The sequence below is a fragment of the Diprion similis genome, chromosome 8 (genome assembly GCF_021155765.1).
Source record: "Diprion similis isolate iyDipSimi1 chromosome 8, iyDipSimi1.1, whole genome shotgun sequence".
Lineage (NCBI taxonomy): Eukaryota > Metazoa > Arthropoda > Insecta > Hymenoptera > Diprionidae > Diprion > Diprion similis.
The window spans coordinates 2833479-2858209 of NC_060112.1; the positions used below are offsets into that span (position 1 = coordinate 2833479).

Genomic DNA, 24731 nt, shown 5'->3' on the forward strand with positions numbered 1-24731 from the left:
GTGTCTAATAAGAAGACGGTCTCTGCACGCAATTTGATTTAGTGACCAGGGGGTGGAAAGCCGGCGGCGATTTGACCAACCGGAAATAAGAGATGAGAGAGGGTGGCATTGTCGTTTCTCGTGAAATGAGAAAATAGAGAGACTCGCCTCGCCTGACTGGCAGCTGCTTTTTCCTAACGAACGTTCGAAATTTTATCAATAGATGATCGTTTATTCACGTTGCAGACGGCGCAGCAGTACTTAGATAAATAAACTTAGAGAAACAAATAACGTTGCTATACGAACCGATTTTATGCAATTTTTCTTTAAAATCGTTTTATTCATTTTTTTCAACAGCTACAATGTTGTCTTTGGTTCAAAAATTGGTACAAAGAAATGCCGATAGATATACGAAAGACGAAAAAAAAGATCTAAGGAATTTTTCTTAGCAAATTTTTTCGACGATAAAGTAATTCATATTTATTATACCTGCAATGTTATGTGCGCGATGTGATGTGGAATTGTATGTAATGTATTTTTATGACGATCACAACGGGAAGACGCGACAGTGAAATTATGACAACGCCCCGTGTAATGCATTGTATATATGTAGAGCAAATTTAATTAAACGACAAAAATCGTTGGCAAGAAAATCTTCAAATCGCATAAACATTTTTTTCCTCCTTTTCTCGTCTTTTTAATTGTGAATTCCTTTTACAACATACAAGATAAGTTATTCAAGCGCAATCGGAAAGAGAACAAATTATAGATAAAATAATTGAGGTTATGTAGAAAAGCGATGTCGCGAATTTATATTACACGGAGGCGCTTCGATAATAATAGTTGAATACGAAGAGCAAGCGAATGATCAATATTTTAATGAAATAACGCGACAGGATGTTATTTATTCGAAAAAGAGAGATGAAAAATGACTAGAGAATTTTTTTCCACCCTTGTAGAACTGCAAGGTGAATCCCTGGCAGAGTATCTCAAAGAAAGATATTAAGTTGAGGCTGTAAGTTCAGGCGATACTATATCTATTAAACGTAAATTAGATTATTTCGTTAGTACCGATATAAGGTAAAAATTTAATTTGATCAAGTCATCGTTACTGTAGTCATTATAGATAATTAACGAAAGAGCCTTCGATAAGAATGAACATTCAATTTCCAACTTGAGTATCAGCGTGTGGCCTCAGAGCGACGTTTCAGCGTTGATTGTCTGACCATAACGAGGCGGAACTACTGGCAAATTATGAGTCTGATAGTTGTGTTGCTCGTTTTCAGGCGCAACACAACTGAACCATGACAGTTTTGTTGCCGGCATGCAGGCGCAGCAGAATTAGACCGTGATAATCGTGTTGCTCGTTTGCAGGCGTAGTAAAATTCGAAAATCACCCAACGATAAGAGTTTGAATATATCTGCGTGTGAATGTGTTTTATTGTGCAGTAATATTCATTAATCCTTTAACCTTCCAGTTAACTTGTTTTTGGTCCGAAACAAAATGCGTGACAATGACTGGTGATGTAGCTGACATGAGAGAATGGGATGCATTGTCACATAATTCGTATAGAATCGAAGTCGCATTTTGTTTCGGACCCGAAAAAATTTAGAAAAATTGAATATTAATTACTACACGCCTATCATTACTCGAAAAATTATATTTCACCATGATTTACAACGCGGTTTAAATTTGAAGAACACAAACATCTATATGTAATATAATTGAAAAGCTTGATCTCGATTCCGCAATAATTCGCTCAACTATAATTATGTTATAACAGTTGAAACTGAACACGGGAGATGTTTTTTTTTTTTTTTTTTTTTTTTTTATCTTATGATTTCACAAAGAAAACAAGTACAAGAAGATTAAATACAAAAATATTCTGTACATTTCAATAAACGAAAGAAAGTAAAAACGACTATATATATGTGTAATACGTAATGGAATACGTAAAAAAATTATGTAATCGTATATAATCTTGATGAAAGTAAAAAAGTAGTCGAAAGAAGAGGAGGAGGGCGGGAGGGAGGAAGAGAGGTAACGAGGACGTTGACCTTCACCGTTCATCCCGCAGCCCCTGCCGCCGGCCACACGGCAAATATAATATCACGTGTCTCACGAAACACGTTACCTATTTATCTATTATTACCAACCAACCATTACGCGCACAATATACATAATATATAATGTATAGAGGTATACTTATACACACGTTATACATTGGGGAATTTTCACGTTTTATCTTCATGTCATTTTATTATTCGCATTCCCGGAATTTGTGAAATTTTTTCGTCCTACCCCGAAGGGGAGAGTAAAAGGAGAAAAATAAAAAAGTGACACCACACATCGCGTGCATCGCAAAACTTATACTATATATGTACATATATTATAGAAGTATATAAGTTATTGGCAACGATTGGCAACAAGAGATGAAGAAAAAACGAAGAAATAAGAGAACGTGAAAAAAATGTTAAATCAGAATCACTTCAAAGCTTGCGTGTAATTAAAAATTTCATTTAAGATAAAGTAACGTTGAAAAAAAATGACGTGATACACAAAAATTTTCAAAAATTGTCACACTGAAGCTAATCTGTACATAACTACTATCATTCTACTAAGATAGCTAGAAAAAATAAAAATAAAAACGGAATTCGCATACTGCCAACATTAGATAACTCACTGTCATATTGTTCTAAAAAAATGTTTTTAGTCCAGTGTTGTTCCTAGAAACTTTCGAGCCGGCTGGATTGATCGAAATCTATACTATATAAAGGATAAGATACGTTTTGATAATCACTCACCTTGCAGATAGTAAGCGGGTTTGATGGTGACCAATCCTTGAGTCCGACTGACGCCTTGTCGCGTTGTGTTGTGAAGTTGTAATATGGTGAGTAGATCTATGCTGCCTGCACCTACACCTGCACCGGCGTTAATCACAGATCCATCAACGTTAGCCGTTGCACCTTTGTTAGATAATCCGGATCTGGTTGACGCAGCGAGACCAAGACCGGAAGGAGAAGAGGACGATGACGATGAAGAAGAAGAAGAAGAAGAAGAAAAAGAAGAAGAAGAAGAAGTAACACTCGCCTCGCTCGACGACAAACCGGAAACTGTCGAACAGAGAAGCAATGAACAAATTAGGTTTCACGAATCGATTATAAAAAATGTATAAAAAATTTACAGACTATATAGAAATTTGTTTTTGGAGGTTGTACATCACCAAGTTACTTCATTCTGGAGTATGCCGGTGGTACATCAAAAAACATTAGATAATTATATTTTTCGCGTGCCAATTCGGCCGTTAAAAGGGTGAAAATAAACCCCAAAATTAACCGGTCAAAAAAATAAATAATAAATAAATAAAGCATGGAAGTCCCGAAGTTAGAAACACTGCGCACATTATCGTCTGTTGATGTAACAGAACAACGTCCAATTGGTTCTAACAGAAAATTTGAAGGCGTTATAGAAGAATCGTAAAAAATCTATTTTTAAGGGATAATCTTTTAGGAAAGTTTTTACCCTTTAAGCGTCTGAATCAGTGTACAAAATAAATACGTGCCGAATATATTCGAACGTAACACACCATATCATAGAATAAATAAAATCAGCGAGGTAGGTACACCTTAATTTATGAGTGAAACTCGTAATGGCATAAACACATGACATACGTATGTACAATTTTTAAAATTATAACACAGAAAAATAGTAGTTTCCAATTGATACTACACTCTGCGATTCGATGCAGTGACGTACTTTATACTCGCTTATACTCAGTTGAAATCACGCTCGATCTCTTTTACTAATAGATTTGTGGTTCATTTTATGACACTGCAGAGTTGGCAGAGCCTGCAGTCGTGGTAATGTTTGCCGAGTTTTCGGAGCTCAGGATTGTTACACAATGAGCTGGCTAGACGCGTGGACTCAACTGTGTAACCATAGAGACTAAAACCACCTCAAATTAGCCTCTGACGCAACGACTCGACTACCCCTGAAATAATGGTCAACTCTCATCCTGTGGACTCTAGTCCTTGTTACTTAATGTTCAATTTATACAAGTTACAAATGTAGACGCATACATTTAGAACCTAAAAAGCACGAGCTAAGGGAGGCAACCAGTTTAGGTGTCGGAAATTTTGGTGTTTTTTGTGAATTTTTTTTAACAGTGAAGGAATAATCAGAATTTGTTTAAACTTGATGGATATTTTATTTATGTTTTGAAGTACACTTTGTAATTTTTTCAAGTCATTTCCGCCGGAAATAGTGGAGCTAGAAGATGAACGATCGCCATTCGAGTTTTTTGTTGGTGGGTATTCCTGACGTCACAATTTTTAACTGTAATTATTACAATTTTTTTTTTTCTTGCGTTAACAACATATTTCTTAAGAATATGAACCTAACTCTGGGATGATATTATTATTGAAAATATTTTTTTTAATGCAAAAAAGGTGAAAAAACATGGTATGAAAACATGACATTGTGTTCAAACACATCAGAAACATGCAATTTTCAACTTCTTGATCACAATTAGGTTCATATTCTTAGGAAATGTTGTTAATGAAAAAAAAAAAAAAATTCTAATGATTACAAATGAAAATTGTGACTTCAGGAATGTCTACCAGCAAAAAACTCGGATGGTGATCGGATGGTCCATGGACAGCAGATTCTAGCTTCACTATTTCCGTCGGAAATGACTTGAAAAAAATTACAAAGTGTACTTCAAAACATGAATAAAATATCCTCCAAGTTTCATCATATTCTGATTATTCCTTCCTTGTTAAAAAAAATTCACGAAAAACACGAAAATTTCGGTCTCCTAAACTGATTGCCCCTTTAAAAGGATCGAAGAGGAATAAACTGAAGATCCGTCCAGTAAAAACAGTGTCCAATAAACGAGTGACGAAATAAATCAGCAAAGGATGTGTTTTGTAAACCGATGTTATGTTTCAAAATATATTCATGTCATCGGAGAATCCATGATTAGAGACGAATAATTGGGAGAATCCAATAACGAATAATATGAGCTATGTTTGTACGCATTGAAGTTGTACAAACAATACGAATTTGGCGATAAGAAAAGGTACTCGGTAGTGTAAGTCAAGAGCTAAATTAGTTCAATCGCAAGATTCAAAGCTTTACATGTTTTTTCATACCACAGAGAGAGGTTTTTTTTATAAACTCACCAAAGCTCGATTTAGTTTATATCCGTACTATATCTAAAGATCACTATTCCCCAATTCTTCTCATATTGTTATTTTACATTATTATTTAGTGCACATTTACTTATTTGTATACTCTATTTGCAAACCACATTCGATGACAATCGATCAGACATCACTTGAATTCGTATGAAACCACTTAGAATCAGCATGAAACCGCTTGAAACCATTTCGAAACTGTTTAAAACTCGTTTAAATTAGCCTGAACATGTTTGCAAGAATTTTGAAACCATTTTAAATAACTTAAAAATCATATGAAACTACTTGAAATTAGTTTGAAGCCACCTTTGAAATCATTAGTAGTGATTTTGAAACCGTTCGTCATCACTTAAAACATCTTAGAAATCGTTTTGAAACTAGTTGCAACCAGTTTCAAACAGCTTGCTACAGCATTCGAATCCGTTGGTAATAATTTTCAAAGAGTCCGAAAATACTTAAAATGATTTAAAACTCCTTGCGGTCAGTTTGAAATAGGTTCGAATCGTTTTAAAACCGTTGGATACCGTTTGTGACTTGATCGGAATAACTGGAAAGGACTCAAAAATGGTTTAAAACTCCTTGCGGTCAGTTTGAAATAGGTTCAAATCGTTTTAAAACCGTTGGATACCGTTTGTGACTTGATGGGAATAACTCGAAACGACTCAAAAATGATTCAAAACACCTTGAAGTCAGTTTGAAATAGGTTCGAATAGTTTTAAAATCATTGCATACCGTTTGTGACTTGATCGAAATAACTTGAAACGACTCAAAAATGATTAAAAACTCCTTGAAGTCAATTTGAAATAGGTTCGAATCGTTTTAAAATCGTTGGATACAGTTTCCGACTTGATCCGTGTGTGCAAATCGCCTCTTGTTAGGTACATACATACATGATAACGTATGCAAACAAGAGAGCATAAGCATAATGGCATAAAGTGAACAGGGTGTAACCGGTGAGCCGAAGGCGAAAGCAAATTCTGCCAACTACAACGTATCTCTAGACGCGTAAGTCGGTGAATTAGCCTCCCTCGTTCTATATATAGGGCGTCGTCGGTCGGACAGGGCTAGCCAGACGACGTCGGCTAGGTGGCAGACAGCCGGGCGTCGAGACGCTGACTATCGAACCGGGGAGCTAGGCAGCTAGTGTCACAGCACGACGAGTCTCGGTGCCCCTCTTCCAGAGTCTGGTTAGTCTCGCGGTTAATCGGGATTCTCTGAGTCTTCCTGCCTCTTCGGCAAACTCTTACGCTACATCCGATCGGTCCGGAGTTTCGGCCACGGTCATGGATGTCGTGTTTTTAACCATTTGAGGAGGGTGGTTGGCCAAAAACAAAATTTTTTTATTAATTTTTCCACAAGAAATAGTCGTAGATTGGATATTTATACCTGATAAATATTATATTCGTAGTCGCGAAGAGCTTTATTAAAAAATACTAGAAATACAAACACATGTATATATACGAAATAGAAATTAGATATCAATGTTTCGGTACGAGTAAATTATTCAACAATTTATTCGAAAGACTGTTTTCTACAAATATACAGAATCGGTGCGATATTGTAAAATGAAATTTTTCAAGGTGACAAAATGGTAAGAAAAATTAATCATGTCGGTGAATTTGTGGAAAATAATGTTCAAAATATATAACTATCGTAAGTAGAGATTTTAAGAATTTTCAAGTAATTTGAACTGAAATCTATCGACATTCTACGTTTTCGTTTATAACTGCGGTAATTTCTGTTTTTTCTTTTTTTTTTTTTTTTTTTTTTTCATTTCAATGAATTTCAAAGAGATCTTTGCAGCTTAGGAACGTATAACAATTTGACAAATACTCGATGTACGACTATCTTGTAATAAAATTAATAAAACGTGTACAGATGATTTACCAGTTCAGAAAAATGATCGATGATCTATGAATATATGCGTGTAATCATAATATGCACGTATATACCTATAAGTATAGAACGAATAGATGGAAGAAATTTGGTACGGCGACGTCGCGTAATAAAGTTTATAGCCTTCCCCTCCTCCTTCCTTCTCTTCTCGCCGACCGTCGGAATAAAACTTTTATTACGTAACTCATAATCAATATGTAAAAACATGCGGCAATCGCAGCCCCAGAGCTCAATATTAGTTGTTCCGTTGGCTTATACATATAGGTATAGAAGTTGTAAGTGTATTTAATTGTAAGCTGTCTATAAGTATAACGTTTGGTCATCAGCTATTAACGTTAAAGAGCTCTTTTCACTTTGTCACGGTATCGCATCATTTTTGCATAGTTTTTGCATTATATATATATATATATATATATACGACACGTGTTGCTTGACTGGTCGACGAATAACACATAAGAAGATCGAAAAAAGTTTGCAAAAAATTAGGCTACAAGCCTTATGAACAACGACGATAATATCGCATGGAATAACACACAGCGGAAAACAGGTTTTATAAAAAGCGATCGTTAAGTCTGCGCCATGCGTTGTAAAAATAATTCAACAACTGGTATAAAATTTTAAAAAATTCTATTATTTTCCAACGAAATTCTTACAACAACCAGACCGGATGGGGAAATTAAATTCTTTTTGAAAAATTTTGCCAACTTTCGCTGAACCGAGTTTGTTAATTAATCAGGTAAGATGATAGATGAATCGCCGGATAAAAAATTTATTCTAATCCAAGCACATCTCGCAGAGATAATAATAACAATAATATATACAAAACAAAAGCAATACTCACTGACGTTGACGGGGGAGTTTCTTCCTAATCGGTATAAAAAGTTGGGCAGTTCTTTATCGTTGAGTTCGTAGTCGTGTTCGAGCTTTGAGAGGCCCTTTTTTATGGGATACCTTTCGAGGAGCGCCGGCATTATAACGGCGACAAGATCCTCGGTAAGAAAACTAAACGCAAGTGTAATGATAAGAATTACTTGCACCCTCATCACCCGGTAAAAACCACTTTAATAACGTGTTATATATATATATAATATATATATATACGTATAGATCGGTTAACAGTTTGTAATCAAATAGGATCGTAATTAGTATTTCGAACACATTGAAAAAAGCGAGAGCATGATACAACTTTTTTGCCGCAGCAGAGCTCTTCACTGTCACATTCCTGCGAACTGACTGGCGACGCCGATGAAACGTGATTCAGAAATTTTTCTGCACACTGACAATGAGTTGAAGGTTCGAACGTTAATTTTTTTTTTTTTTTTTTTTTTTATTTCTCTCTCTTTTCTTACGTTCAACTTCGTTCGTTCTTTCCTTCTTCTTCTTCTTCTCCTCCTTCTTCTTCTTCTTCTTCTTCTTCTTCTCTTTTCCCCTGCACACTACTGCATCGTAAACGAAAAATCCGATCTCAGACCAACTTACAGCGTAATGACATCTGCTTTTTTAGGTATATACATACATACACTTATATCATATGTATTATATATATATATATATAACATTCAAGGTAAGCAAACTCTCACCCACGCGCCACATTATTAAAATATATAATTACACTGCAGATTTCCTATTTATTCGTATTCTTCTATTTCTTTTTCTCCTTCTTTGTCGTTTCATTCTATTCAATTTTCATTTCTTTCTCTATTTCAACCTCTGCACGCAACGTTCCCACATAATTAGTTATGCCATGTCATTGAAATAACGTATAATATATATATATATATATATATGTATCTATTTGACACTCGATAACCGTGAGAAGAGTAGTTTCCGTTTACTGAACCTCGGTCAGTTTGTTCGCCTTTCTTATCCAGGCTTTCAGGTGGGGAAAAAGATGAAGAAAAAAAAAAAAGAAGAAAAAAAAAACTGAAAACTTACAAACCACGCGCAGCAGCATTTACGCAAATTTTAGCGTACGTTCGCGAATATTATTTTTATTTTTTTTTTTTTTCAAATTATTTTTCCTTTCTTTCTTTTCAAAATACATATAATATTCGTATCGTATAGAGTTCTGATTACTGCGCGATTAATTATCGCTTCACAGACACGGGTCATCGACTTTTTTTTTTTTTATACAGGATTTCTTCTCCTCGCTTTGTTTGTAATCATAACACTTGAAGATGAGATTCAAGAGAGAAAATTCTTGATTTACCTAATGCGTAAGATGATTACTTATCTTCTTACACGTACATAATGTGTATAAATTTCAAAATCATTTCTTGCACTTCCTCAATCTTCACACGTAATGTTTATACTATTTATAATATGTATACCTGCCTAGTACACCTCAAATACCTTTGCTTCTTATTTATACATATAAACGTAATAAAATCGTTGACATTTCATGATGTGTCGCAGTATATATATATATATATATATATATATATCTATAATAATAAGGTTATTTGCGCAAACGACCAAGACAATCTATATCTATATCTATATATGACATTTTGCGAAAGTGCAAGAGCAACAATAACGAAAAGAATCTTAAATACTTTTGTTTCATTTTATAATACAGAAATTTCGAGCCATTTTTTTTTTATAACAATAATTGTAAAATCTATTTTCAGATATCAACCTACGCTATATATACTTGACTTCAAGTATAAGTGTAAATTTCTGTATGATTGGTTGTTTTTTTTTTGTTCTGTTTTTTTTTTTTTTCTGAAGAGTCGGAGGGTCGCGACTTGACACACACTAACGCACTGAAATTCACGTTGACATCCGAGTGTGGATATATTTGCAGGTTACGTTGAAATAAATAGCATTCTTCACGGGGAGTGTTAATATTTTGTGCAAATATTGATGCAAGGCCGCCTAACAACGGTGTATAACTTATACACACAAAAGTATATGATACGTATACTGTATATATGTATATGTGTATAGTATAGTAGAAGAAGAAGAGGAGGAGAAAGAGGAGGAGAAGGAGGAGAGGAGATATTCTATTTTCTTTTCTTTGTCTTTTGGTACTTTTTGCGGTTTTTTTTTATCTTCTCCTTTTCCTTTTTACATATCTTTGGTTTAGATTAGATTGTATTTCGTTGTTCTTGAAGCCGACAAGTTGTATTATCATTATTATACGACATCGGATTTCACCCAAAAAGTGTCTAAATTTCATTTCGATTCCATCCGAAAAGTATGAAGAGAAAAAATATATATAATCGAAAATGAGAAATTAATTACCAAATTCTGAACTACATAAAATGAGGATTTCGCGTAGCCTCTTTTTTCTCCTTTTATTCATTTCTCATTCATCGTCGTGTATATCGTCAAAAACGATGATGTTCGTTTAGGATGAAAAAAAAAGAAAGACGGTAAAAAAAAAAAAAAATCACTTGGTTTAAACATTTTCGAGTTAATTTTCTTTGGAAGAAAATTAAACAAATAAATAAATAACGCAAGGATTGGTACAATCAAAACTAAAAATTTCTCTTCAAGATAGCAAATAATGATCAATAATACGTGAGTGAAGCTCAAGGTTGTAGTTTCTTATCACAAGGTGATTTCTCTCCGTCTCTCTCTCTCTCTCTCTCTCTCTCTCTCTCTCTCACTCTCTCTCTTTCTCTCTGAGGAGGGGAAGCAAAGTTTTATCGCGCTGAGCCAACATCGTTCATTTGAGAAATGAAGAAGTAAAGAAGTAAAGAAGGAAATAAGGAAAGATTGTAGAGATTTGAGGAGTCTCATGTTCCGCTGCGTATGGATGCGGCCAAAGGAGATTATATGCATGGTGTTTATAATAGGAGAGCGTTTTTACACTTTATTTGACATCGATAAACTACTCGGCCGCTGAACATTATCTTATGTACAGAAAGGAAGAGAAGAGAAGAGAAGAGAAGAGAAGAGAAGAAAAGAGAAAAAAAAAGACTGAGTTACGCACACAAGCAACGCGTTTAAAAGGAAGAACAAAAATGATGTGCAGCTTCGGCTCAGACTGCAGGTGGTTTTCTACCTTTCACAAGCCTCGTCTCACAGAGAAATCCCGAATTCTTTTTTTTTTTCTTTCTTTTTCTCTAACTTATCAACGGGAAAAAAGTTGAAAAAATGAAAACAACAAAACGAAAAGCAAAAAACTAGGACGATTTTTTTTTTCTCCGAGTATACAATTAGCATAATTAGCCTAAGTACACGTGACTCGAGTCTGCATGAAAGTCCGATTGTAGTTGTTGATAGACGTGATTGTATAATAAATGGATGAAAAAGAAGATGAAAATGATGAAGAATAAGAAAAATAAGAAGAAGAAAAACATCTTCGAAAGCATGAAATTGCTACACACGCAGATTTTTATCCAAATTATGGCAATCTTCTTGGACGCGACGACGGGAGCCGAAGAGCGATGAAAGGTTAAGTATTTTGACCTCAAAATCAGGGTCGAACCGCGTACCATCAACCCCGGCATCAGCATCAGCGGGGCGTGTTATTATAAATATTATACTCAAGGACACATTTAAACGTTTCAGGCAGTCAAACGAGATATGCGGTATAGAAATCATACTGCCAATAATAATAATGATGAGGATGAGGATGATGATGGCGAGAAATGAATAAGTAAATGAATCACCCTCTTCTCAACGTCCGTGCGCAGCGCTTAATTATAATATCGTATATTATATCTATTATATTACACATATCTATAGTATATATAATAGATAGCATATATATTACGTATGTATACTAATACTTCGGTATAAACATTTGTTCTCTCTTTTCAGACGCGGGTCTTCGAACTCGGGTCAGAACTGGACTGCAGACTGCACAAGTGCATCGAGAGGGTGTAAAGAAGAAGAAGAAGAAGAAGAAGAAGAAGAAGAAGATGATGATGATGATGATGAAAAAGAGAATTAAAATACGTGCACGGAGGTTCATGATCGTTGCAGAATGTCAGAGTAACAAGAGGAATGAATGAATGAATATGAGGAAATTATTTGAAAAACTTAATCCTGCGTTATCCGGAAGAGGGATATCGAAGAAGAACGAATATGAGATTCTAATTTTATTCTTAGTCTGTAATGTTTTATTAGAAACAGCATACATGATAGATGAATAAAGATGCGTTAAAACGGAGCTTCGAGGTGAAGAACTGTATAAAGGGTTCGGTGCCAGAGTAGCCTAACCCAAATTATCCATAAGCCTGATTTTACCTATCCTAAGCCATTTAAAACGAGCCTTATGAGCAATGTGGGTTAGGCTACATAAGGGTGCAGCTGATTGAAAAATGAGAAATAGAAGATGAAGAAGAAGAAGAAGGAAAAGAAGAAGATGGACCAGAAGAAGGAAGAGCAGTTTCTCGATGCGTTAGAGAGAAACACATGAGCCTTATGGGCAATGAGAGTTAGGCTACTCCGGTACTGAAGCCTTGACATAAGGGTGAAGCAGATTGAAAAATGAGAAATATAAGATGAAGAAGAAGAAGAAGAAGAAGAAGGAGGAGGAGGAGGAGTGCGTTAGAGAGAAACATTCACATACACTTGCAACCAGAGACAGCGTCGTCGAATAGAGAGTGAATTGAAATTTGGCAAGATTGTCGCCGCGTGTTTTTTCCAGGAAGGGGTGCAGGGGGCAATTCAGCAACGTCGTCGTTGCCGATTGCATTATCAAGGGTGGCATTATTCCACGTATAAATTGATATTCTTTACTGGTCCAAGCTGATGTAACACACCGAGATACAAACACACGAGCAAACGTACACGTACAAATGTAAACACCATGCACGCGTGATATTACGTTCTATTCTCTACACTCGACATCACACACACACACACACACACTTAAATATGGTATACCAATAGGTATACAAACTCTTATCGCGGATAAGTCAGAGAGGAGAAAGAGGAGGAGGAGAAGGAGAAGGAGAAGGAGAAAGAAGAGAAACTCTCGGCGCGGATATGAGAAAGAAGAGCGAAGGGAAGGGAAAATACGAGCACCGTCTCACGGTTTTCCACCCTTCTCCGAACCTCCGCCACTTCCTATATATACATATATATACACTTTTATACATATACTTCAGGGGATGTCGGCGCCGTCTTTAGGGAACGACGACTACAAGGCGCCGAGACGCCGCAGCATCCATCCAGGAAATGATAATGGTACAGGCTGTATAAGCCGGTGCCGTTTTACTGTCTCAAAACTATATATATATATATATATACACATTGCAGTATATGGTACAATACACTAAAGGATAATAAGCGTTTACTATGTTATTGATTATTATTTTACAGGACGGTTGTACGCTTCGTTTTGTCAGATCTTGTTTTCGAAAAAGTAAAAACATATGATGTGGATTTGTGGATACGTAGCCTATAATTTGGTGTCAATTCATCACCGTCTGATATTGAATTTCCGAATTGACGACAAAAATTGTTCCGTATGGGTGGGTACGGTACCTACTCCACAGCAGTGAATTTTCGTCAATTTTAATACCGCATGTACCATTATTTGCAGTGTATACATGCAGAAACTATATGAAATGATTAAATAAAAACCTGAAAGAAAGATGAGAAAAAAAAGATCACCTAATTACTGGTCGATACCATCGAAAGCACGTGTCCAAAAGCTTAAACTTTCATTTAGGTCCATCAAACTGACACAATCGAATGAATACAATAACAGAAAAGTGTAGTAATTTGGTGCTCGTTTGTTGCTTGAAAGTAACGCTATCGCCAAATTCGCTGATGTGTAAATATTTTTGAAGATGGTTCTTAGTTCACTTGTGGTTCTGTTCATTTGGTTGTGTCATTCGAGACTCTATTATCAAAGTAGTGTCGAAGGTATCGATAAGCGATGAAGTCAAAAACGGCGAGTTTGGCAACACCCGGTTCAGTTGAAAATAAGATGTAAGAAAAATCACAGTTCACTTGGGTTCTCGATTGATTTCCAAGCTCGAATCAATGTCGATGAAAAAACGTGAACCGGACCTTCGAAACACAAGCAAGGACAAAATACAGGACACTTGGTAAAAAGGTTATAACTCATAACTCTTCTGTCACCGACATATAACAGCTTGAAAATGGGGGAAAGGGTAGAACGTCCGCAGGCTTGGTATGTACGAAATACCGCGAACCTCATCGACCATCCATAACTGGCTGCCAAAGGCAGGTGATTGCCTGGTATCGTATTGCACTTGGACCCCGCACAGCGTGATGGCCATGTGGTTGTTACGGGTTGTTGGAGACAGGCGATGATCACGCGTGGTTCGTTTAACGTATGGGTTTACACACATGACGCACGCATGCTTTGACTAAAAGGCCAACAACGTCTTGTCGGAGGCAAACTCCAACCCCTTGTGCATTCGGCAGTCCATTCTGGTATAAATCGTACGTGAAGGGTGCGAGGAGCGCGTTATTATACGTAGCTACGTCGTCTATTCGGTCCTTTTCTATTCATACGTTATACTTTACGTGTAGAAGTCTTGTGCCAAGTTTGAAGAGCAGAAGAAGAAGAAACATAATCTAGAGATTCACCTTCAAAACTAAAACTGTAGACTTGCAATGCAACATAGGCAACAAAGTGTTCTATTTCAACCATTGAGGTTGAATGGTGGATGAAACCAAAGAGGATAGGATAGGATTGGATTGGATGAAACTTAGTGAGTCACTGTACCGAAGTCGGGGGAAACTATTCCTTGCAAAGTTCTGCGATGAATCAGAAATTGTCTGCCGACTGTGGATTACAAGGTATATAAACTACACGGGGATGAGAATAAATTGGTGTGATATTGAATCTCTGGAAGCAATGCTCTCCTCTCCTCACTTCTTGTTTTATTCTGCACCCTATGGTCAACTCCCTAGGGGGTTGCTAATTGTGCAGGAACTTTGTACCGAGATTCCATTAGGCAGAGGGAGAAGAGTAATAATAATATCCCCCAAGGAATACGCTCCTCAACTCCACAGGCATGAGGACTCCTGGGGTGCGATCATGATTCCCCCTGTCCATCATTACCGGATAAATTCATGAAGAAATTGTGAAAATAAACTACTTTCGCACAAATGTTTTCTTTCAATCTCATATAAACAGAGATGTATTGTATTGTGCAATTTTCTTGTATTTTCGAGTTATATACATGACGTACCAATTACACAAGGACATAAATTGGACGACCATTAAGCCTCGTAATTTCGAGCCAGTTGGGGGAAAATGCTGGGAGCTTCAGCCACGACTCTCTTTCTCGCATTACATAACTTATTGTTATGGCTCTGTTGGTACGTATCTACGTATTCATGTACATATGCGCACCCGTGTATGTAGAGACATTTGTAATACCGAAAGTGCCAAAGGCTGCTACTGCCACTGCTGTTCCGTTCCCGTTTTCCGCGACGAGTTGAGCCAACAAAAGCACCACCACCCTTATTCTCCTTCCTTTTCACATCCCCATTCCAGTCCATTCCATGCCTTCCTAACCTCTTATCCGCAGGCAGAAAGCAAGCGATATATACTTTGACCGCGCGGAGGATTAATTTCAACAGCGGGAATAAGAAAAATTAGAAAAGAAACAACGAAATACGAAAGATTACGAATCAGTGAAAGACAATTGTCCGACATCGGAAGCTTTTTGTATTGCTCTGTAATCATTTTGTACCATGTGCTTAGATATTCTTCTCATCTTCTTTCTAATTTATTATTTTCTTTCCATTTATCCTGCGCGTTGTAAGTATAACATGTTGCAAAGTAATTCGTATTATAGATATTTAAATAATATACATCTACAATATCAAGTGAGAAAAAATTATATACAATACAGAGCATAATAACTCTCGATCGAAAGTTTTCTCATACACAATATAATAATACACAATATCCAACAAAAAGAAACACGCAAGTTTACCAGTAAAGAAATGATATAATTATAATACTATTCAAAGATTACGATCAGACCACGCGATCGGTGTTACTATACATATCTATAATATCATAAAGTGTGACTAACTAAACTCTAACCCATAAAAAAAATCTCTAGTAAACAGTAAATAAGTTACGCAATTTCTTTATACACGAACAACATCCACACACATGTAACCAATTATTATATCCAACACAATCGCGTTATTACACTGTAGTTAGCAGCTTTTAATCTCTCCCATTTTTCTCTCTATCTCATTCTCTCTTTCTCTCCCTTTTACTAAAGTTTCTACAGTTTATGTAAATCTTTATAATACAGCGTCGTTACATCATAGAGTGCACTGTTATTATAACACCGATACTCGATTGATTTGAAAACGCAATCGGCACCGACAATAAGAGACGAGGAGAGAGAGAGAGGGGGGGTATAGAAAGAGAGAGGTGGTCATAATTCGTAATCGGGACACAGTAGCCCGCTTGTAATAGCTATAATTATTATTGCCCGATGCTTGACGTTCCGCAAGAGCAGTTGTAACGCCCAAGAGAGTTTCACGTGGATAAAACTTTTTATCAACCAGGTACTGGCTACTGGGCTATTGCACTCGGCGACTTACGAAGCGGGCTGGTATGACGTTACATTCGCACTCTCAATTATTTACCCGATATATCCAATTCCACCTCTTTCTATCCCGAAATACGTACCGTAACGTAACAATTGGACAAGTTGCTCAACCCCGTTTGTTTTCCGCAGGACCCCCAGACACGCACCTATATAAAGTAGGCTCCTATCCGACATGATCGTCACAATTCATTAAGTCGCTACACAGTAATATCATACGATTGATCGCTAGTGATAATTCGGTGATATTTTAGAACCCGAGAACATGACGTCCAAGGTAAAGATTCTGATACCGTTTCTTTCTTAATCAAATGATTTCGCCTCGTTTTCATCACACGACAAACAAAGGGTTGAAAAAAGTGTCGCTGAAACTTATCCACATATCGGGAAAAGAAATCGCTTTAATTCTACAATCCTTGTTGAATTGTTACGAACAACAGTTTGTTTCAAACGTAAATGAATTCTAACGAATCATTATAACTGTCATAATTTCAACTTGACACTCCTTTGTTCTATAACAAACATATATTTTGTTTCATTGCACTATTTTGGTCTGATTATAAGTCCCACAAGCCCCCGTTCATGAAACTCATGATCTAAAAATCACGAGTTCTAGTTTTGACGTGAAAAAAAAGAAAAATGGTTTAAATCAAAATTAAAACCGTTTCAAGTCAGTATAAATATCCAATATCCATTCCTGTGCGATAACTTGAGACATATTGTCTTATCCTTCCATTCGCAGATGATTCTTGTAGCGGCGGTGGCGATAATAGGAACACTTATGTCAGTGGATGACGCATCGTGTCACAAGGCGCATTCGCACCAGCATTTCCATGGTCCTGTGGTAGGACCACACCATGAAGTATCATGGAAGGGAAAGCACGGTCACCACCACGTCGACTACGTCGCCCACCCGAAATACGACTTCGGATACGGAGTGGAGGACCACCACACCAAGGATTTCCACAGTCAAAAGGAGCACCGAGACGGAAAGAACGTCGCGGGTGAATATTCACTTCACGAGCCGGGTGGCAACGTGAGAACGGTGAAATACCACGCCGACAAGAGTGGATTCCACGCTGTGGTCCACAACAGTAATGGCAACGACCACTCCGGAGGTGGACACGGTCACCATCACCACTAGGAATTGGAACCTGATAGAAAATTAAGACGACGATGAGCCGAATCGCATCGTCGTCAATAAACTCCGGCTATTCGTATTATAATGTAAATATACCGCGTTGTTGATTGTTTTTTTTTCTCTTTTACTGTATATAAATCGTTATATTGTACAATGTACTATGCATGTGCATGTGCAATTTTTACCATCGAGATCAATATAGATGATTGATCAATAAATTGTTATCGTTTTTTTCCTTCTCTGAGATGAATGTATTATTTTTTTCAACCCCCCCAAATTTTTTCTTATTATATGCACGTGTGAATATAATTTGAGTTCTTTCTATTTTCGATCTAAAGTAAGTTGTTAACAGTGTTAATGATTAATATAATAAGTTTCAGAGATATAGAAGAAAATTGGCTGATCCTGTGTGCCAGGCATAGCTTGTGCACACTTGAATCGAGAAGAAACCGGAAGTTGAGCGTTCAGCGTTGAACACACCCTTCTTTAGTGGGCAGGGAACCCCCGTTCAATACTTTCTTATATCTATAAACGAATGTCTAGTATATAATGTCGTGACGTTCCTTCGTTCGTTGCGTAAACGGCGAAATACCGAATCTCTCCTTACACATGTCCTTTGACGAAGCATCTTTCTTCACGTTGCAAAAATTTTATAGAAAAGTATATATCAGGGTGGTCCTTGTTTGGGGTTGGACAAAATTTGGATGCGTTTGTCCTAAAGATTGGCTCTAAATTATTGAAAAGAGAAGAACTGTGCAAAAAATCACTCTCATCGTGATCTTTTGTGATAATCCCAGTTTCGATTTTTTATTATCGTGTTCTCGGTATTAAAAAAAATCTAGAACTTGTTTCGTTATTACGCTTTAAATAATTATATTTGATAGTGATAATCATTTTCTTAATATATCACGATTTGTTCTTGCTTGACGTATTTTTTGGATGGTGTTTGAATGATTTTCATTGCTAAGTATATTTAATAATAACTGGAATTTTTACAATTGAATTTTTGCGAATTACACCATAAAGGTATATTTAATTCATTTTGTGCTTTTTTTTTCAGGAGATTAATTGTTCTGCTGCTACTGCCTGAATCACCAGAATAAAAGAAATTTCATTCCTTTATAGTTACTAGAAAACCATAATAATACGCGTTTCTGAACAATATTCTATGTGAGACAGTCCCCGTGTTTTGTAACTCACCATTCACGATCCAGTTGCAACTTTTTCAGGTGTTAATAGGACCTTCAAACCAGCCTTCTGATTGTTCGTTTGCTTTTTGCATTCTCAAAAATATTTCAAATGTTGCATATTCCATATCAATTTCATAAAGATCTGTCCCACCTTGAGATCATTTCTTCTCTATTTATTCGAGCAGTTTCTTCCAAGGCATGTGATAGTCCATTTCATCCACTGACAATGAGTTGACTGATTACTATCTTTCGTTTGTATTAATAAAGTGGTGAACGGAACTTGTTCAAATTTCTTTATTGCAAAATTAGGAAAATTCATTCACATCCGGCGAATTGTTGACAATAGTTCTCATTTTAGCATCCATCGGTGAGATACTTTCAACCAAAAGTAAATCACAATCTCAAATGAAGTGAATTATTCTAAATCGTAGTCTCTGATGTTTCATTTTACTCTTTATTACTTCTAGAATGGTAAAAGTACCTCACATATGAATATTATTGCCCCTTAAGCCCGTTATAGACGAAAGTAGTAATACATTGTTGAGAAGGACAAACTTTTCAGCATAATTTTTTGCACTTTAATATCTTTCGAAAATTCTGAAGAAGCAATGCACTGCCAAAATTTGAACCACATCCATCAATTAATACTAATGTAATATAAGACGCAGCCGTCTCGGTTGATAAAGAAGGACTATGATATACCCTTGAGAATTGAATCTTCGTGTAAATCGACAAAAATTTTAAACGCGTGACTGTCAAAAGCAGAGTCACAGAAAAATTTAGAATAATCGTTTTGAAAGCAAGCGATCGTCCGATAATCCATTGCTCGTTATCAAGGGAGTTTAGCTATCACAGCCTGTATTTTGAAAAATAGTTTGTGTTTTTTTTTTTTTTTTTTTTTTCTTTTGCGCCGCTCATTGAGGAACTCTGAGCCTCGCGTAAATGTAAAATAATTAATGAATTTCAATTTTTCTACAAATTTTTCACTCAATGATAAGCCATTGATTATTGAACGCAGAAAATCGGAATTATTCCAAAAATGCTTTGTTAAAAACTTTCCATGATTCTTAAGAAGTTCATAAGCTTATCGATCATGATTTCCTATTACAGCAGTGAGTGAAAATACTGAATAGACTAAAAAAAATTACCAAACAAAGTATTGCCTATAAGTATACGAGTGATGAGGATACATGAGAGAAAAATGTGGTGAATGCATCGTTGTGTAGATCCTCGACCTTGATTTATGGTCTGATTTCCACAAAATATGATAGTTTCGACCATTTATATAGTTGCAGTGACGTTTTTCATGCTTTATATTCACCTTACTTCCGGGGAATAAACGGTTTTTATACGATTAAATAAATTTATGAGAAATCATATCTCGAATTTAGCCTGATAAAATCATACGATCGTTTATAATTTTATAAAATATTACCCAAATTTACGAAATTATATAAAATCGTTTAGTATGATTCTACAAAATTTAATAAATTTTTATAAAATTATTTAAATTTATTTAAACTTACATAAACGTTGTCAGTTCATAATTCACAGAATTTTCAGTAATAAAAATTCTTTCGTATACGTAAATTTGAAGCCTAGTTCTCTCTAGGCGGAAACAGTTTTTCGAGGAGTAGGTGCTCAGGGTTTGCATCTAAAAATTGAGAAACCTGATATCCTGTCAGCTCATAATTCACTGCACATTGTACCGTCAAGGATTTCTCAAACATGTTGATTTTAAGTCTAATTCAGGGTTTTCAAGGATGGGTCGTTGGGGGTTGTAGGTATCAATTTCAAACAAGTATATCCGAAGAGCTCATAAATGTCTCGTCATTTTCCAAGTATCGATTTTTTGTTTGTTTTTTGCCAAAGTGGAGGAGGTGTGGAAGGGAGGGGGGGGGGTCTACGTACTTGAAGGTATAAATGCCGTTTCCTCTACTCTTCGACAACAACATTAATAAGAATTATCCAAACAACAATAACAACAACAATCAAGAGATGATTATGATGATGATGACGATGATTCTCGGTAATTTTCCCAATTTGTGAAAAAAAATTGTCTTTTTCCCATTCCATTCGTCATGTGAAATACACCGTTGCTTACAACGAAATCAACGACGATTGTATTGTTATATTATTAATAATCATCCTCACGATATCTGTTTAAATTATGTGAAACTTATCAGTACCGATCGTAGAGTATGTGTGAAGGCTGAGAGTGTCATACGACCGACCAATCGAACTTTGAGTTACGAATTGCGAGAGAAGAGATAGGTGCTTAGCTGGTTATCGGCACTTTGTGCTAGCTAGCGACTAACGATCGCGTGGCACGTGCCGTAAGCTCCGAAATTCTCGAATAGCTAGCTTGCACATTGAACAGCCTGAATATTTAAAGATCTATCGAGTATACAGTCATGTCGAAAACAATATCCAGGCGAGAGAATAATAATGGAATAAATAACGAATAAGTACGATTGAGGTTAATCGAGTAAACGGATTAACGGAAAATAACTGATAAAAAGCTCTGCAGTTATCAGAGACTTTTTAGAGATCATTTAAATCTGTTCTACCTTCCTTAGCAGTGAAAAAAACTTTGTCGTAGATCCAATTTCAATAAATTATATCGATGGTTTTGTTTGAATTTATTAATTGATACGGTCAACAGCTTTTTCGTGCCAAGAGAGATCGATAGTTTTTGGATAGAAATGAGGATCAGACATCAATTCACTTGCTGGATCTAAGACTCTGTTACTCAGATTTTTCGTCTTGCCAAATTTTCGACCAGACTGTACATCTGATAAAAGTTTAACAAGTCTTGTTAAGGAACTTCCAAGTCAAGGATCCACCTTCTATTCCCCCGGTAATTGACGTACGGACGGCGAAAGAGGATCATTAATATTCAATCAATGATCGGCGGAGTAATCTCAGACTCCAGCAGCAGAGAGGCCATCAGGGTAAACGCGGGACTGGAAATGGTTCAACTCTTATCTCAGATATTTCTGTCATTACCGGCAGCAGCCGCTGAAATATCCTAACCAAAAAGTTTCGGTTCCAGGTCGAAGGAACTAGTGCTGTGCAATTCATCGGTTAATCGTTTTTCTAATTAATCGATTGATCGACAATTTTGATTAATCGATTTTCGGGTTAATTAATCGACGGTTTCGATTCACATACCGATTGACGTGAAGAATTATTGTGAGGCAACTTCGATTAATCGAAAAAACAATGTATCGAAACCGTCGATTAATCGATTAGTCGAAAAAACAATGAATCGAAACCATCGATCAACCGAATAATTAGAGGAAAGATTAACCGAAATCGTCGATTAATCGATTAATTGAAAAAACAATGAATCGAAACCGTCGATTAATCGATTAATCGAAAAAACAAGGAATCGAAACCATCGATTAACGATTAATTGGAGGAAAGATTAACCGAAATCGTCGATTAATCGATCGATCGAAAGAACGAGTAATGCAAAAACTCGATTAATCGAAGGACAAAATCGATCAACCGCACAGAACTAGAAGTAACTCTGAATGTAAGCGCATTATTGCTGCATCAAGTTGTTGGCTGACCATACACGGACCGATATCACTGCGCACTGAGAGGATACGCCATGCTCCTACTACTTATTATCAGCTACTGCGGTGGAAATTTTCGTATCAGATCCTGAATGGCGATCAAGAAGAGGGCGAACATCGACCATGACGTGATTTTCACAAGATGAAAAAAGAAGAAAGATAACCGGGATGCTGGTTACCCGAGGTAGCTAAGTTAACGGATGAACGACGTTTAAAAGAACGTTTCACGGCATGCGGAATGAAGTGATGTAAAAAACGGTTTGAATGCCTCAGAAGCCTATAAACATGGTATGGTAATCGCTTGGTTCGTCATAATCTTAAATGTCTTGCAACGAGACTGACAATCGTACTTTTCCTATTAGTATAATAATGACGAAATTACTGGGATGAGCTTGTTTTTCAACGTCTGTCTGTTATCCGTTTCATAATTCATAAAAGTTTATTTCTACCCACCGGCATTATCATCCTGCAATAATCATACACAGATATCTATCCATATACGACAAAAACGATGTTAAGGTTAAAGACGTCAATACATTTATCCGCCTAACCTAAGTAACGTCCAAGACGGTTGTCCAGCCGAGTATAGACGAGCAATCAATACTTTTCACTGATGGAATTGATCAATACTCTAGTATAGTTCCAGCGTTACACGTGCCTTTCCTCAAAGCAATTAGGACAGCAATAGCAAGGATGAAGTTGAATTATTTCTTCCCACTTTCTTCGTTTCGGTTCGTCATTTTGCGGTAGCTTCTGATCCAATTATCGTGCCGAATATACAGACTTTTTTTCTTTCTTCTGCGGTACATCAGTATCTAATTCCTTAAATTTCTCAAGTCATAAACGTATATAGAGTCAACAAACAAATTGGTGGGACAAATATTCCTCTCGAGAGACACCGAGAAATGGACGAAACACATTCGTACTCTACAGGAATGTGAAAATCTTGTCTGTAGGCCGTGACAGAGAAGTGAGGGCCGCCATATTGTCTGGCCACCCCGCATTGCGCCAGTGAACTCGGAGAACCACGACCAACCCCGGCCCCAACCCCAACCCCAACCCCCCCTCAACCACAACCACCATCCATCCCCCCTTCGACCCTCGACGAGTTTATATATTACCAGCTAACTACCATCCATCCCTACATGCATTGAATTTCATGTGCTGAATCTACAATCTACACGATCTCCTTCACAGGATTCGTCTTTGGTGAAAAATCTGTATACAAAGTGCCTCGTTTATTTCAGTAATGTTACTGGGACCACCTTTCGACAGTTTCGTAACTTACGATACAAACCATCCACAACGTTTTCCTGCACGGTCCTGCTTTAATCCTCTCCAATTCTTCTCCCGTAACAATGTATGGTTTAACTATCGATACTGTAACAGATGTATGGATCATGGAAAATCGTTGAAACGAAAGAGATTTGGGTGTACAGCCAATGCTTGTTCATATTGTATGAACACACTTCGATAGAAAGCCGGTTATAAAAGTGAACCGATGCACACGATTTGAAGACCGGAGAGTTCTCATCTCTCTCTCTCTCCCTTTTTAAAGTAATCCATTTATCAGCGTCATCATCCAATGCTCGCGAAATTGAGAAGGAGGGAGTCAGAACTTCCGAATGTGGCTGCTGCTGGCTGCTGGTGAAGAGTAAACAAGTGTGTAGAAACTACACAATAGATCCTCTTATATATAATTGTTCAAACCCTTCGTTCTGCCGGCAGTCGGCTGACTGGTTGTGCATTTAGCTGCCGCATCCTGGCTTTTGTGTTTCGCACATAATATACACCCATACAGCTGCAGCGTGACACGATCATCATGCAAACTGCGATCCACTGACGTCGAGAGGAAAATATGTGTGCGGTGAGAATGGATGCAGGTTGCGAGAGGTCTTTGCAACCTCCATTAAGTATTACGGTTACTCTTTCTCTTCAAAATACAGTAGTCTTCAAGTATTGAGGACTTCTTTATGCTCTCGATGTGATTTTTGATGACTTATGTTAACCTCGAATCAAGGTTGAGGTCAATTTTTCATCATGATATTGAATTTCCTTCAGTATATATATAAACTTCGCCACATTGATTGAAGTAACATGTTGAGGTAACTTTAAAAACACGACTTTGAAGTAGTTTACGTTACAAAACTTTATTCTGTAGCACAGTTTACCGATGAATTTCAGAGAGCTCCGACCTCATACTTGTTAGGAATCTTCATCTCGA

General features: G+C 36.7%; 3 protein-coding genes across 7 annotated transcripts in view; 2 read left to right on the plus strand and 1 right to left on the minus strand.

Annotated features, from left to right (window-relative positions):
* LOC124408937 (bestrophin-4) overlaps nt 1-24731 on the plus strand; it is a 341487-nt gene that overhangs the window by 256213 nt on the left and 60543 nt on the right. The gene's annotated exons all lie outside the window — the stretch shown is intronic.
* LOC124408931 (protein kinase C-binding protein NELL1-like) overlaps nt 1-24731 on the minus strand; it is a 65280-nt gene that overhangs the window by 15696 nt on the left and 24853 nt on the right. For all 5 annotated transcript variants that reach the window (XM_046886254.1, XM_046886252.1, XM_046886251.1 and 2 more), the window contains exon 2: nt 2785-3093. In XM_046886254.1, coding sequence (XP_046742210.1) covers nt 2785-3093 — 309 coding nt within the window. The remainder of the gene's footprint in view (nt 1-2784; nt 3094-24731) is intronic.
* Nucleotides 16765-17748, plus strand: LOC124408962 (cuticle protein 19-like). Its single transcript, XM_046886307.1, has 2 exons — nt 16765-16869; nt 17335-17748. Exons 1-2 carry the CDS (start codon nt 16858-16860, stop codon nt 17734-17736), a joined length of 414 nt encoding a protein of 137 aa, XP_046742263.1. The 5' UTR covers nt 16765-16857; the 3' UTR covers nt 17737-17748.